Here is a 16,270-nt window from a genome sequence, read left to right on the forward strand (position 1 = left end):
CGCTCTGTCAATTTTTATCTGGGCATTACCTGACTAGTAACTCTGTATGAAACATGCGGGGGTTCTCCGGCACACACACAGACACCCTCACCATATGTCTTGTCTTCATTCCTTCTTTTCCTTCCCCAGGGCCTTTCTACTATGGTCACCCTGGGTGCAACACTCTTGCCTCTTCTTCCTTCTCTGATGCACCTTCCTCAAGCACTACTTACATAAAGCCAGTCCCCTTCTTTAAATATGACATTCTATTATTTCAAGTCTAAACACCTCTTTCTGAATTTCAAGAACTTTCATAATAATTTGAAATCTGAATTCCACTACATTTCAACGTTAACACTTAGCTTTGTTCAGGGCATCCAATTCACTTACTGCACAAAAATACACCATTCTCTTCCTGAACCAGATACTTACATGCATCTCTTCCCTTCCTAAGATAGGATCTTCTGCCCTTTGTAATTATCCAAAGCTAAATCTAAGTTCCAATTTTGCTAAAACAATTTAACTGTTTCAGCCTTCTCTGAATGATATTATCCTCTGAATGAATATGGAATTTACAATTTATACCAGTTTACGTACATATTGTCTAATAATCGATTGCCTTTGTTTTATGTGTGCCTTCAACTATAGAGACAACATCTTATTCTTCAATATTCAATTACATATAAACAGCTGCCATTTAAGTGCCTATTCTGTGTCAGATACTATGCTAGACTTTTAAAATAATAGTAGGTGTAGTTAAGATCAAGAATGTCAGTGAGGGCCTAATATTAAGAGTTGAAAGACTAAAGGTAGGCTACTAATGAAGATAAATATTCAGAGATGAGCTAGGAAAAACATAAAGGTGACTGTATTGCCTAGCTGTTATGATTATATGGATATTAATTATTAATATTAATAGCCATATTAATTAGCCCTCTCTACCCTAGAACTATTTTCTATATTGACTCATTCTTAAAATTCTCTCTAGATTCCAGTTAAATTGTAAGTGTTCTTCTTAGACATTTTATACTTCACAGAATTAACACATTTTGGGGGTAGTTCCTAAGGACAGGATCTGTGGACAGTGCAGTTTACCTTGTGGGAGAAAAGCTAAGGAAGCAACTTACATTAAAAAAAAAAAAAAGTGAAAAAATTGGGAAGACTGGAAATCATGAAAAACATTCTTCTTTACAAGTTTGCCTGGTATAAGCCTCAAAGAGCAAAGTGAATCAATTCTAGCCATGACTGCTCAAAAGAAAGATCAGTAAGGGGGTGATGCTTCAGAAGTCATAGCTGCATTATCGACAATAGCCAAAGTATGGAAAGAACCCAAATGTCCAAAGATGGATGAATGGATAAAGAAGATGTGGTATATATATATATATATATATATATATATATATATATACACACACAAACACACACACACACACACACACACACACACACACACACACACAACAGAGTATTACTCGGCAATCAAAAAGAATGAAATCTTGCCATTTGCACCTACATGGATGGAACTGGAAGGTATTATGCTAAGTGAAATTAGTCAGAGAAAGACAAAAATCATATGACTTCACTCATATGAGGACCTTAAGACACAGAACAGATGAACACAAGGGAAGGGAAGCAAAAATAATATAAAAACAGGGAGGGGGACAAAACATAAGAGACTCTTTTTTTTTTTTTTTAATTTTTTTTTTCAATGTTTATTCATTTTTGGGACAGAGAGAGACAGAGCATGAACGGGGGAGGGGCAGAGAGAGAGGGAGTCACAGAATCGGAAACAGGCTCCAGGCTCTGAGCCATCAGCCCAGAGCCTGACGCGGGGCTCGAACTCACGGACCGCGAGATCGTGACCTGGCTGAAGTCGGATGCTTAACCGACTGCGCCACCCAGGTGCCCCAAGAGACTCTTAAATATGGAGAACAAACAGAGGGTTACTGGAGGGGTTGTGGGAGGGGGGATGGGCTAAATGGGTAAGAGGCATCAAGGAATCTACCCCTGAAATTATTGTTGCACTATATGCTAACTAACTTGGATGTAAATTTTTTAAAAATAGTAATAATAATAATAATTAATTAATTAATTTTAAAAAAAGTAGTCACAGCTGAAGTGCCTCTGGCACCCCTAAAAAGTATCAGTTTGTTCATTCTTACTCCAAAAACATAGCACAAAGTGCTTGGCACGTGGAAGGAAGGAAGGAAGGAAGGAAGGAAGGAAGGAAGGAAGGAAGGAAGGAAGGAAGGAAGGAAGGAAAGAAGGAAGGATGGACAGACGAACAAGAGCCAAGGCAGGGACAAGTACTTCTCACATTCCTGAGACAAGGAAGGTGACAGGGTCCATGTCCAAGAGCAAGGGCTCTGAGGCCTGCATGCACCTTCCAACTGCCACCCTGCACTACTGTGGAGCACGCTCCCCTTTCCTTTCCTCACTGAATTATTGTGATAATTGTAAGAGTTAATCCAGGTAGTGTCTCGCACTGAAAGCTACTAAATGCTGGATACTATTCTTATTTTATTTTCATTAGCTCACTCACAGAGGAAAGTCAGATGAGCCACTTAAGGTCACAATGGTAAAGGAAATGGTAAAGGAAATGGATTTTTTGTCTACCTGTGTTCCTCTTAGTGGATGATTAAACCCAACAAATGTGAAAAAGGATTTTGCTTAAAGAAATTCAGAGGCAACTTCAACATTTATTCAACACTTATCATTTATAATAAACAAAGAAATACTAAGAACTTAGATAAAAATAATGGGGAAACTTAGTCTCTAAATGGTATCAGAATAAAATTAATCCAGTATGCAAAAATTAAAGGAATATAAATTAGGTGACATTCACTAGAAAAGCTAGTGAATGCTATCTGATATCATGAAAATTGTCAGCATGTTACAGGATAGAAAAAAGAACAAATTTGCCACAGTAGAAAAATTAGATAACTTACCTTGATGACATCTTCTGGCCACGCATTAAGAACTGAAGCAATATGCCCTTGGTCATGGATACTAATAAAGAGACCCCTGACAGAAAAAAAAAAAAAGGTAGTTTTAATTTACTTCAGACTTGTGAAACTACCATGAATATTTAAATTTTTTTTCAAATTTGTTTGATACACCTCCATTTTTATCAAACTAGTGAAAATTATTTCCTTACACATTTAAAAGCTAGGAATCTTATAAATTAGGGAGAAATTACCTTAAATAATGTATTGACATTAAAGGTAGATTATAATAATAAAGGTTCATTCTTATTACATATTCCTTAAGATTTTGTAATTAAAGAAGCATTCACTCTTTTATATACAGAGAATAGCATTCGATTCCACTCATAGATTTATTTAGGTTTTCATTAAATAATATACGTAAAAGCACTTAGAAAAAGATGAAGTATATGTAAACAGGCATTTTCAGTATACACTTCACTTGATTACATAGTCACAGTGTGAAGATGAAAGCCTGTATTGGAGTGACTGGAGTCACTGACTGGCTGGAGTGACTGACGAATGCTGGGCACTCCTTTTGTGTGAAACTTACTTTTTTCTTTCTTTTTTTTTTAAGTTTAAATACCCAAGTTACAATTCTTTGATTTGCAGTCTTAGTTGCTGTTTTCAACTCTGTTAAGACTCAATTGAAGTCTTTAACACTGCCTCTCCTGCCTCCCATTTACTATGAAAACCTAACAACTAACTGAAAATTAAAATTAAAAATGAACTTCAGTATCTTAATCTCATTTAAAAGCTTTACTTTAGTATTGTTAAATGTAACTCAAATACAGAGAGCCAGATACAACCAATGTACAGCTTAGTGAATTTTTATAAGGCAACCACGTTTGTACATAATAGCATTTAAGCAGAGAGAGCCTTGCCGGCATCCCAGAAACCCTCCACATGTTTCTCCCAATCAAAACCCCCCTCCCCTCCTAAGAGTACCAACTGTCCCAACTTTTATGGTCTCTTTTCTTTAACTTATAGTTCTATCATCCAAATGAAAAGCCATCTCTAGACACAATCTGTCTTCTAAAGTTTCCCATAATCTGAATTTTGCTGATTAAATTCCTATGGTATAGATTAACAAATTACTCTTTCTTCTGTATTTCTTGAGAAATTGGTAATTGAATTTAAAGGCTTAATGAGATTCGTGTCCATTTTTTATAAGACACTTCATAGTTGGGTGTTATCAGAAGATGCATAGTATTATCACCAGCTAGACCTCAAGACTTGATCCTTCCTGTCCACCTGCTTGTACTCACTGACATTTGTCCTCTATTTTTCCTTACCTCTTCTTTCCAGCTTATCTCTTAACTGAGGCAAATGGAAAGTAAAACTTTCTCTTGAGCAACAGAGCCTATCCTGACCAGCCGGCCCAGACTACCCAGACTAGTGTGGATTTAACCCGACTCACACCTGAGTGGATGGATCCTGGAATGACCTCCAGAGTGACCAACAACTACCTTTATCTTGTTCTAATACTAGAATCTCTGCCCAGGGAGGAGGCACAAGCTCCATTTACATAACACACAATGTATGTATAGACATGTTTCCTTAAGGCACATGCATGACCTTATGCTTGCCTCTACATACAATGATGACAAGGCAGCCCTGTCTAAATGCTCATCCTAACTCTAAACAAAAGAAACCCAACCACCCTTGCTCAGGAGTCATGGCTTTGGAAGCCATTCCCCATGATCTCCTTATTTGCTGCAAATAAAGTACTTTTGTGAGATAACCTAACCCAGTGCAGTTTCTGATGCACAAACGAGCAAACTCACATTGGTTCAGTTACAGTATCTTGCAGTGTTTTGTGTGATTGCCACAGCTGCTAATGCTTAATATCTAAATTCATTAATTCATTAGGGATTACAATGGAATATTCCAATTCTGTCAATCATTCCTCATTTGCTGAAACTCTTCTTTAAAGAGAAATTTCACCACACCTATTGTTTGGTTACCCAATGGTAAAGCTGATAAAAAAGCTGGATTCTTCCTCTTTACTTACCAGTTTTATTTTAATGTTTATTTATTTATTTTGAGAGAGAGAGAGAGTGTGTGTGTGTGTGTGTGTGTGTGCGCGCGCGCACACATGCGTGCGTGCACTAGTGGACAAGGGGCAGAGGGTGAGGGAAAGAGAACCCCAAGTAGACTCTGCACTGTCAGTGCCAAGCCCAATGCGGGGCTCAATCTCACAAACCGTCAGATCATGACCTGAGCAAGATCAAGATCAAGAGTTGGATGCTTAGGGGCGCCTGAGTGGCTCAGTTGGTCAAGCATCCACCTTTGGCTCAGGTCACGAGCTCTCTTTTGGAAGTTCAAGCCCCACACCGGGCTCTGTGCTGATAGCTTGGAGCCTAGAACCTGCTTCAGATTCTGTGTTTCTCTCTCCCTCTCTGCCCCTCCCCTGCTCGCGCTCTGTCTCTCTCAAAAATAAACATTAAAAAAATAATAAAAAAATAAATGAGTTGGATGCTTAACTGACTGAGCCACCCACGCACCCCTTTATTTACCAGTTTTTCAAATAAAGAGGCCATTTGTTAGAATCCTTCAAGAATTTCCACTAAAGTGTGTGTGTGTGTGTGTGTGTGTGTGTGTGTGTGTGTGTGTGTGTGATCAAAATAAACTCATGGATTTAAACATATTTGATGTGTTTTAATCCATCACAGTTACTTTCTTTATTGATACTAAAATTGTCCCATACTTAGTGGAAGACTCTTCATGTTGGCCTGAGTCCTTTTCACATGACTATAGTTTTGGACAGCTTCCTTGATCTTGGTTATGACAAAATGTTCCTTTTTGTCTCTAAAAGGTCTGCCCAAGGCCCATGAGCCATTTCTTTAAGAATCCCTGTTTTCTTCTGCAGAAAATGATATTTCAAGACCACAATCCAGGTAATAGACATCCCTCCTGCTATTGGTTGGTTAAAGTACTGTTATAGAAAATTAAAAACATTGTTAAGATTCACTTCCTACTTATGGCCAGAAATCTCAATTTGGCACTTTTTTTAAGTTTATTTATTTGAGTAATATCTACACACAATACGGGGCTTGAACTCACAACCACATGATCAAGAGCCGTACATTCATCCATCTAAATCAGCCAGGTGCCCCAAATTGGCACTCTTCTTTTGCAAAATTTACCACTATGATTTCCCAGCAAATTCAACTTAGCAGTCTCTGAGAGGGCCATTTCACACTTTCTCTTTTCCCCTTACCTCCTACACCCATCTCCCTCTCTCAGCTGATGAGCAAATCTTCTTAGATCCAACAAGGTGAAAACTAACTCATCTCTCTAATATAAACTCCACTAACCCATCTGCATCTTTTAAAATAGATTTTTTTTAGCAGTTTTAGGTTCACAGCAAAATTAGCAGAAGTTATAGAGATTTCTCATAAACTTCCTGCCTCCCCTCCACATGACTACCGGCCTCCTCACCTCCAACCCCCACCGACAACATCCTTCACACCACAGTGGACACTAACACATCATTACCACCCAGAATACATAGTTTCCATTAGGGTTCACTCTTAGTGTTGTACATTCTGTGGGTTTGGACATATTTATAGTGATATGTAGCCACAATCGTAGTATCATACAGAGTAGATTCACGGCTCTGAATGTCCTCTCTGTTCTACCTATTTATCCTTCCCTCTCAAGCCCCCAGCCACCACTGATCTTTTTACTGTTTCCAAAGTTTTCCCTTGTCTAAAATGTCATATAGCTGAAATCATACAGTTTATAATCTTTTCAGATTGGCTTCTTTCACTTAGTAAAAAGTTCCTCCATGTCTTTTCATGGCTTCATAGCTCATTTCTTTTTAACACTGAGTAATATTCCATTGTCTGAATATACCACAGTTTGTTTACCCATCCACCTACTGAAGGCCATATTGGTTGCTCCCAGGTTCTGGAAATTATGATAAAGCTACTAAAAACTTTTGTGTGCAGGTTTTTGTGCAGACATAAGTTTTTAATTCCTTTGGGTAAATATCAGGAATGCAATTACTGGATTGTATGATAAGAGGAGGTTTTAAGAACTCACAAACTGTCTTCCAAAGTAGCTGTATTGTTTTGCCTTCCCACCGGAAATGAATGAGAGTTCCTCTTGCTCTATATCCTGACCAGTACTTGGGTGTTGTCAGTGTTCTGGATTTTGTCATTCTAATAAACGTGTAGTGGTAGCTCAGTATTGTTTTAGTTTGTATTTCCCTGATGAAGTGAAATGTGGAGTATCTCTTAACATGCTTATTTGCCATTAATATATCTTCTTTGGTGAGGTGACTGTCAAGGTCTTTGGCCCATTTTTAAATTGGGTTGTTTCCTTATGGTTGATTTTTTAAGAGTTATTTGTATATTTGGGATAATGTCCTTTGTCAGATATATCTCTTGCAAATATTTTTTCCAAATATGTGGCTTGTCTTTTCATTCTCATCACAGTGTCTTTTTTTAAGTAAACTCACTGCCAATGTGGGACTCAAAATCACACCCAAAGATCAAGAGTTGCATAGTCTACCAACTGAGCCAGTCAGTCACCCCGACAGTATCTTTCAGCAAGCAGAAATTTAATGGGGCGCTTGGGTGGCTCAGTCAGTTGAGCATCCGACTTCAGCTCAGGTCATGATCTCGCGGTCCATGAGCTCAAGCCCCATGTCAAGCTCTGCGCTGACAGCTCAGAGCCTGGAGCCTGCTTCAGATTCTGTGTCTCCCTCTCTCTCTCTGCCCCTCCCCTGCTCGCACTCTGTCTCTCAAAGTTGAATAAACATTTTTAAAAAATTTTTAAGCAAAAGAAAGCAGAAATTTTAAATTTTAATGAAGTACAGCTCATCCATTATTTCTTTCAGTGGATTGTGCCTGTGGTGTTGTATCTAAAAAGTCATTGCCATAACTGAGGTCACCTAGATTTTCTCCTATGTTATCTTCTAGGAGTTTTATAGTTTTATGTTTTACATTTAGGTTTGTAATCCATTTTAAGTTAATTTTTGTGAGAGATATAAAGTCTGCCTAGATTCATCTTTTTGCACGTGGATGTCCAGTTGTTCCAGCACCATTTATTGAAAACACTACATTTTATCCATTGTGTTGCTCTGAATTTCTGCCTTCCCTCCTGTTACAGTGGAAGAAATTTCCTATTGCCAAGGCCAACCTCTCACATGCACTCTAGATTCTACTCCATCACAGCTTTTCAAGGGCTTCATTCCTACAATTATCCCATCTCTATGCTATACCATCACTTTCTCTACTGGATCATTCTTACTGGCATAACAACCTGCCTTAATATTATCTGTCTTCTGAAAAGACTGGGTTTTGTCCTCTATTTTCCTCTCTTCAGAGCAAAACCCTTCAAAGACTGATGTATTCTATTTTATTTTTTTTTTAGAGCTAATTGGCTTTATGTTTTTATTTTTATTTTTTTTAATTTTTTCAATATATGAAGTTTATTGTTAAATTGATTTCCATACAACACCCAGTGCTCATCCCAAAAGGTGCCCTCCTCAATACCCATCACCCACCCCCCACTCCCTCCCACCCCGCATCAACCCTCAGTTTGTTCTCAGTTTTTAAGACTCTCTTATGCTTTGGTGCTCTCCCCCTCTAACCTCCTTTTTATTTCCCTTCCCCTCCCCCATGGGTTTCTGTGAAGTTTCTCAGGATCCACATAGAATGAAAACATATGGTATCTGTCTTTCTCTGTATGGCTTATTTCACTTAGCATAACACTCTCCGGTTCCATCCATGTTGCTACAAATTCTTTCTCATTGCCACGTAGTACTCCATTGTGTATATAAACCACAATTTCTTTATCCATTCATCAGTTGATGGACATTTAGGCTCTTTCCATAATTTGGCTATTGTTGAGAGTGCTGCTATGAACATTGGGGTACAAGTGGCCCTATGCATCAGTACTCCTGTATCCCTTGGATAAATTCCTAGCAGTGCTACTGCTGGGTCATAGGGTAGGTCTATTTTTAATTTTTTGAGGAAGCTCCACACTGTTTTCCAGAGCGGCTGCACCAATTTGCATTCCCACCAACAGTACAAGAGGGTTCCCGTTTCTCCACATCCTCTCCAGCATCTATAGTCCCCTGATTTGTTCATTTTGGCTACTCTGACTGGCATGAGGTGATATCGGAGTGTGGTTTTCATTTGTATTTCCCTAATGAGGAGCGACGTTGAGCATCTTTTCATGTGCCTGTTGGCCATCTGGATGTCTTCTTTAGAGAAGTGTCTATTCATGTTTTCTGCCCATTTCTTCACTGGGTTATTTGTTTTTCGGGTGTGGAGTTTGGTGACCTCGTTGTAGATTTTGGATACTAGCCCTTTGTCTGATATGTCATTTGCAAATATCTTTTCCCATTCTGTTGGTTGCCTTTTAGTTTTGTTGATTGTTTCCTTTGCTGTGCAGAAGTTATCTTCATAAGGTCCCAGTAGTTCATTTTTGCTTTTAATTGCCTTGCCTTTGGGGATGTGCCAAGTAAGAAATTGCTACAGCTGAGGTCAGAGAAGTCTTTTCCTGCTTTATCCTCTAGGGTTTTGATGGTTTCCTGTCTCACATTCAGGTCCTTTATCCATTTTGAGTTTACTTTTGTGAATGGTGTGAGAAAGTGGTCTAGTTTCAATCTTCTGCATGTTGCTGCCAGTTCTCCCAGCACCATTTGTTAAAGAGACTGTCTTTTTTCCATTGGATGTTCCTTCCTGCTTTGTCAAAGATGAGTTGGCCATACGTTTGTGGGTCTAGTTCTGGGGTTTCTATTCTATTCCATTGGTCTATGAGTCTGTTTTTGTGCCAATACCACGCTGTCTTGATGATGACAGCTTTGTAGTAGAGGCTAAAGTCTGGGATTGTGATGCCTCCTGCTTTGGTCTTCTTCTTCAAAATTACTTTGGCTATTTGGGGCCTTTTGTGGTTCCATATGAATTTTCGGATTGCTTGTTCTAGTTTCGAGAAGAATGCTGGTGCAATTTTGTTTGGGATTGCATTGAATGTGTAGATAGCTTTGGGTAGTAGTGACATTTTGACAGTATTTATTCTTCCAATCCATGAGCACGGAATGTTTTTCCATTTCTTTATATCTTCTTTAATTTCCTTCATAAGCTTTCTATAGTTTTCAGCATACAGATCTTTTACATCTTTGGTTAGATTTATTCCTAGGTATTTTATACTTCTTGGTGCAATTGTGAATGGGATCAGTTTCTTTATTTGTCTTTCTGTTGCTTCATTATTAGTGTATAAGAATGCAACTGATTTCTGTACATTGACTTTGTATCCTGCAACTTTGCTAAATTCATGTATCAGTTCTAGCAGACTTTTGGTGGAATCTATCAGATTTTCCATGTATAATATCATGTCATCTGCAAAAAGTGAAAGCTTAACTTCATCTTTGCCAATTTGGATGCCTTTGATTTCCTTTTGTTGTCTGATTGCCGATGCTAGAACTTCCAACACTATGTTAAACAACAGGGGTGAGAGTGGACATCCGTGTCGTGTTCCTGATCTCAGGGAAAAAGCTCTCAGTTTTTCCCCATTGAGGATGATGTTAGCTGTGGACTTTTCATAAGTGGCTTTAATGATCTTTAAGTATGTTCCTTCTATCCTGACTTTCTCGAGGGTTTTTATTAAGAAAGGGTGCTGAATTTTGTCAAATGCCTTTTCTGCATCGATTGACAGGATCATATGATTCTTCTCTTTTCTTTTATTAATGTGATGTATCACGTTGATTGATTTGCGAATGTTGAACCAGCCCTGCATCCCAGGAATGAATCCCACTTGATCATGGTGAATAATTCTTTTCATATGTCATTGAATTCGATGTGCTAGTATCTTATTGAGAATTTTTGCATCCATATTCATCAGGGATATTGGCCTGTAGTTCTCTTTTTTTTACTAGGTCTCTGTCTGGTTTAGGAATCAAAGTAATACTGGCTTCATAGAATGAGTCTGGAAGTTTTCCTTCCCTTTCTATTTTTTGGAATAGCCTGAGAAGAACAGGTATTACCTCTGCCTTAAACGTCTGGTAGAACTCCCCTGGGAAGCCATCTGGTCCTGGACTCTTATTTGTTGGGAGATTTTTGATAACCGATTCAATTTCTTCGCTGGTTATGGGTCTGTTCAAGCTTTCTATTTCCTCCTGATTGAGTTTTGGAAGCGTGTGGGTGTTTAGGAATTTGTCCATTTCTTCCAGGTTGTCCAGTTTGTGGGCATATAATTTTTCATAGTATTCCCTGATAATTGCTTGTATCTCTGAGGGATTGGTTGTAATAATTCCATTTTCATTCATGATTTTATCTATTTGGGTCATCTCCCTTTTCTTTTTGAGAAGCCTGGCTAGAGGTTTATCAATTTTATTTTTTCAAAAAACCAACTCTTCTTTCATTGATCTGCTCTACAGTTTTTTTAGATTCTATATTGTTTATTTCTGCTCTGATCTTTATTATTTCTCTTCTTCTGCTGGATTTAGGCTGTCTTTGCTGTTCTGCTTCTACTTCCTTTAGGTGTGCTGTTAAATTTTGTATTTGGGATTTTTCTTGTTTCTTGAGATAGGCCTGGATTGCAATGAATTTTCCTCTCAGGACTGCCTTCACTGCATCCCAAAGTGTATGGATTGTTGTATTTTCATTTTCATTTGTTTCCATATATTTTTTAATTTCTTCTCTAATTGCCTGGTTGACCCACTGATTCTTTAGTAGGGTGTCCTTTAACCTACATGCTTTTGGCGGTTTTCCAGACTTTTTCTTGTGGTTGATTCCAAGCTTCATAGCATTGTGGTCTGAAAGTATGCATGGTATGATTTCAATTCTTGTATACTTATGAAGGGCTGTTTTGTGACCCAGTATGTGATCTGTCTTGGAGAATGTTCCATGTGCACTCGAGAAGAAAGTATATTCTGTTGCTTTGGGATGCAGAGTTCTAAATATATCTGTCAAGTCCATCTGATCCAATGTCTCATTCAGGGCCCTTGTTTCTTTATTGACCGTGTGTCTGGATGGTCTATCTATTTCTGTAAGGGGAGTGTTAAAGTCCCCTGCAATTACCACATTCTTATCAATAAGGTTGCTTATGTTTATGAGTAATTGTTTAATGTATTTGGGGGCTCCTGTATTCGGAGCATAGACATTTATAATTGTTAGCTCTTCCTGATGGATAGATCCTGTGATTATTATATAATGCCCTTCTTCATCTCTTGTTACAGCCTTTAATTTAAAGTCTAGTTTGTCTGATGTAAGTATGGCTACTTCAGCTTTCTTTTGACTTCCAGTGGCATGTTAAATAGTTCTCCATCCCCTCACTCGCAATCTGAAGGTGTCCTTAGGTCTAAAATGAGTCTCTTGTAGACAGCAAATAGATGAGTCTTGTTTTTTTATCCATTCTAATACCCTATGTCTCTTGGTTGGCGCATTTAGTTCATTTACATTCAGTGTTTTTATAGAAAGATATGGGTTTAGAGTCATTGTTATGCCCATAGGTTTCATGCTTGTAGCAATGTCTCTGGTATTTTGTCTCACAGGATCCCCCTTAAGATCTCTTGTAGGGCTGGTTTAGTGGTGACGAATTCCTTCAATTTTTGTTTGTTTGGGAAGACCTCTATTTCTCCTTCTATTCTAAATGACAGACTTGCTGGATAAAGGATTCTCAGCTGCATATTTTTTCTGTTCATCACATGGAAGATCTCCTGCCATTCCTTTCTGGCCTGCCAAGTTTCAGTAGAGAGATCGGTCACAAGTCTTATAGGTCTCCCTTTATATGTTAGAGCACCATTATATGTTAGAGCACGTTTATCTCTAGCTACTTTCAAAATTTTCTCTTTATCCTTGTATTTTGCCAGTTTCACTATGATATGTTGTGCAGAAGATCGATTCAAGTGGCGTCTGAAGGGAGTTCTCTGTGCCTCTTGGATTTCAATGCCCTTTTTCCTTCCCCAGATCCGGGAAGTTCTCAGCTATTATTTCTTCAAGTACACCTTCAGCACCTTTCCCTCTCTTTTCCTCCTCTGGAATACCAATCATGCGTATATTATTTCTCTTTAGTGCATCACTTAGTTCTCTAATTTTCCCCTCATACTCCTGGATTTTTTTATCTCTCTTTTTCTCAGCTTCTTCTTTTTCCATAATTTTATCTTCTAGTTCACCTATTCTCTCCTCTGCCTCTTCAATCTGAGCCGTGGTTGTCTCTATTTTATTTTGCAGCTCATTGATAGGATTTTTTAGCTCCTCCTGGCTGTTCCTTAGTCCCCTGATCTCTGTAGCAATAGATTCTCTGCTGTCCTTTATACTGTTTTCAAGCCCAGCGATTAATTTTATGACTATTATTCTAAATTCACTTTCTGCTATACTGTTTAAATTGTTTTTGATCAGTTCGTTAGCTGTTGTTATTTCCTGGACGGTTTTTTGAGGGGAATTCTTCCGTTTTGTCATTTTGGATAGTCCCTGGAGTGGTGCGGAACTGCAGGGCACTTTCCCTTTGCTGCCTTGAATAACTTGCGTTGGTGGGCGGGGCCACAGTCAGACCTGATGTCTGCCCCCAGCCCATCGCTGGGGCCACAGTCACACTGGTGTGTGCCTTCTCTTCCCCTCTCCTAGGGGCAGGATTCACTGTGGGGTGGCGTGGCTCATCTGGGCTACTTGCACACTGCCAGGCTTGTGGTGCTGGGGATCTGGCATATTAGCTGGGATGGATCGGCAAGGTGCACAGGGGCCGGAGGGGCAGGCTCAGCTGGCTTTTCCTTCGGAGATAGGCTTCAGGAGGGGCCCTGCGGCACCGGGAGGGGGTCAGACCGCCTGATGGATGGATCCGCAGAAGCAAAGCGTTGGGTGTTTGCGTGGTGCAAGCAAGTTCCCTGGCAGGAACTGGTTCCCTTTGGGATTTTGGCTGGGGGATGGGCGAGGGAGATGGCGCTGTCGAGCGCCTTTATTCCCCACCAATCTGGGCTCTGTTGTCCGGGGCTCAACAACTCTCCCTCCCGTTGTCCTCCAGCCCTCCCGTTCTCCAAGCAGAGCTGTTAGCTTATAACCTTCCAGATGTTAAGTCCCTCTTGCTGTCAGAACACACTCCGTCCGGCCCCTCCGCTTTTGCCAGCCAGACTCAGGGGCTCTGCTTGGCGGGCGGGCCGCCCCTCCGCCCCAGCTCCCTCCTGCAAGTCTGTGTAGCGCACCGCCTCGGCGCCCTTCCTATCCCTCTTCCGTGGGCCTCTCGTCTGTGCTTGGCTCCAGAGACTCCGTTCTGCTAGTCTTCTGGCGGTTTTCTGGTTTATTTAGGCAGGTGTAGGTGGAATCTAAGTGATCAGCAGGATGCGCGGTGAGCCCAGCGTCCTCCTACGCCGCCATCTTCCAAGACTGATGTATTCTTACTGTCTCTATTTTCTTACCTCCCATTCTGTCTTCAATCTACTAATAAACCTTTTTTTTCCCTCACTTCTCCACCAAAACAACTCTTACCAAAGTCACTAACAACTCACATCTGACTGCAAAGGTCAATGCTCAATTCTCATCTTACTTGACTTCTCAACTGTGTTTGACGTGACATTAAATAGTATGTTCATAATGATGACTCTCAGACTTCTGTCTTCAACCTAGACCACTTCCTTGAGCTCCAAACTATGTTTTTAGCCAACTACTTAACTCCTCTAATCATTCAGGCCTCAACTCTCAGGTGAGTTCCTCAAACAGGTCTTTTCTGATAACAGCAATTAAAGTACCTCCACGCTAACATTTTGATCATCTTCACAATACTTCCAAGTATCTGAAACGATCTTATTTTTTCACATTTACTATCTGTCTCCTCATTGCCACCACCACCCCCAGTATACATATACACACAATGCAATGAGTTCCTTAAGTACAAACTCTATTTTTCTCACATTAGTAACTCCAATGTCTTTAACTACGCTGGCACATAGTATGTGTCCAACAATACGTGCTGATGATAGTACTGAAAAAATAAGTCTTCTATAACCAAAATTCTTAAAGTACAGAAAACATGAAATAAGCCCAGATTTACACTGGCTTATTAAATAACCAAAAGTTATAGTATGATAGTAAGTGCTAAAGGCAGATTACTGATGATTGTCTGACTCAACAAAAATATTAATTTGCCAAGTTGGCACTAAATTATATCCTTTCCTGGGTTTTCTTTTTTTTTCTTTTCTTTTTTTTGCTATTTCACATGAATTTATTTTGTTTCTCCAAAATAAGAATAAGCTCTGTATTAGTAACATATTTTTTTTGGATCCCTGTCATATCCAACTATGCAATCAACAAGATCTCAATGAATTATTCTAAAATTAAAATGAAATATTTTTGGACTTTTTAAAGAAGTCCAAATTGTTGAATTATCTAAAATGTTCTTGGCAATATATCATTAAGTAATATTTCTTGGGAACTTGTTAGTTATCCACGGTTTTCCAAGCACCACTAGTCTCAGGAAATAGTATCTTAAAAAAAAAAAAATAAAAACAAGAGGGACAACGAATGATACTAAAATTTACATAAATTAAATGTCAAGGTTTATTATACAAAGATATGAGCATGATTTCACTGGGAGATTCATTTAACCACCTGTAATCTCTTATACTGAGCAGAGATTCATTAGTGGCTAAAGTCCTTACTCTTACAGAGAGCTCAATAAATGAAGCATCTGTAATGTCCCACCAAATCAAGCATTTTGGGGGAATAATTTGCAAAACTTCATGTAATATCTCCTTGATCAGAAAACTAATGAGATACCCAAAAATCAGCAGGACATGACTCATACTTGCTGGTATAGAGTTGAATATAAAACATTAATCCTCAACATATACATATAGTTACATATATACAAATGAAAACTTTAGACCAGAAGGTTATTTATCAATGATATTTTTAAATAAATGGAATTTCAATAAACACTTCTCCACCCATGTTTTTGTTGATCAGTTTATTTAGAATATTTCATTTTTATCCAAAGTATATTAAATATGGAAACTAAAAATACTCATGCTTTTGTGTCTAGTTCATGTAAGAACTAAGATAATTTCAAAATGTGGGTCATTTTCTCATGTACATACTTCAAACTTTTCTCATAACCTCTAACATTGTATATACTGCACTCTCAAAAGAGATTTATGAGATAATATTCTTAATTCTTCATGTTGCCTCAGATAAATCCCTAATGAAGTTTATTTCATATCAAAATAGAATTCATATTCTAACATGCAACCCTCTATTATAACTAGGCTTCAATTTTCTTTTGGAAATTAGTTCATGACCCTGCTCCTGACCGAGTGGAGGAGGCAAACACTCTACTATTTTCTATAGGAATCCTCTCTT

The 16,270-nt window shown here is 38.8% G+C and overlaps 1 protein-coding gene across 1 annotated transcript in view; it reads right to left on the reverse strand.

Annotated features, from left to right (window-relative positions):
• ME1 (malic enzyme 1) overlaps nt 1-16,270 on the reverse strand; it is a 189,471-nt gene that overhangs the window by 111,150 nt on the left and 62,051 nt on the right. The window contains exon 4 of the mRNA XM_011282499.4: nt 2,928-3,003. Coding sequence (XP_011280801.3) covers nt 2,928-3,003 — 76 coding nt within the window. The remainder of the gene's footprint in view (nt 1-2,927; nt 3,004-16,270) is intronic.

The sequence above is a fragment of the Felis catus genome, chromosome B2, assembly GCF_018350175.1.
Source record: "Felis catus isolate Fca126 chromosome B2, F.catus_Fca126_mat1.0, whole genome shotgun sequence".
Taxonomy (NCBI): Eukaryota; Metazoa; Chordata; class Mammalia; order Carnivora; family Felidae; genus Felis; species Felis catus.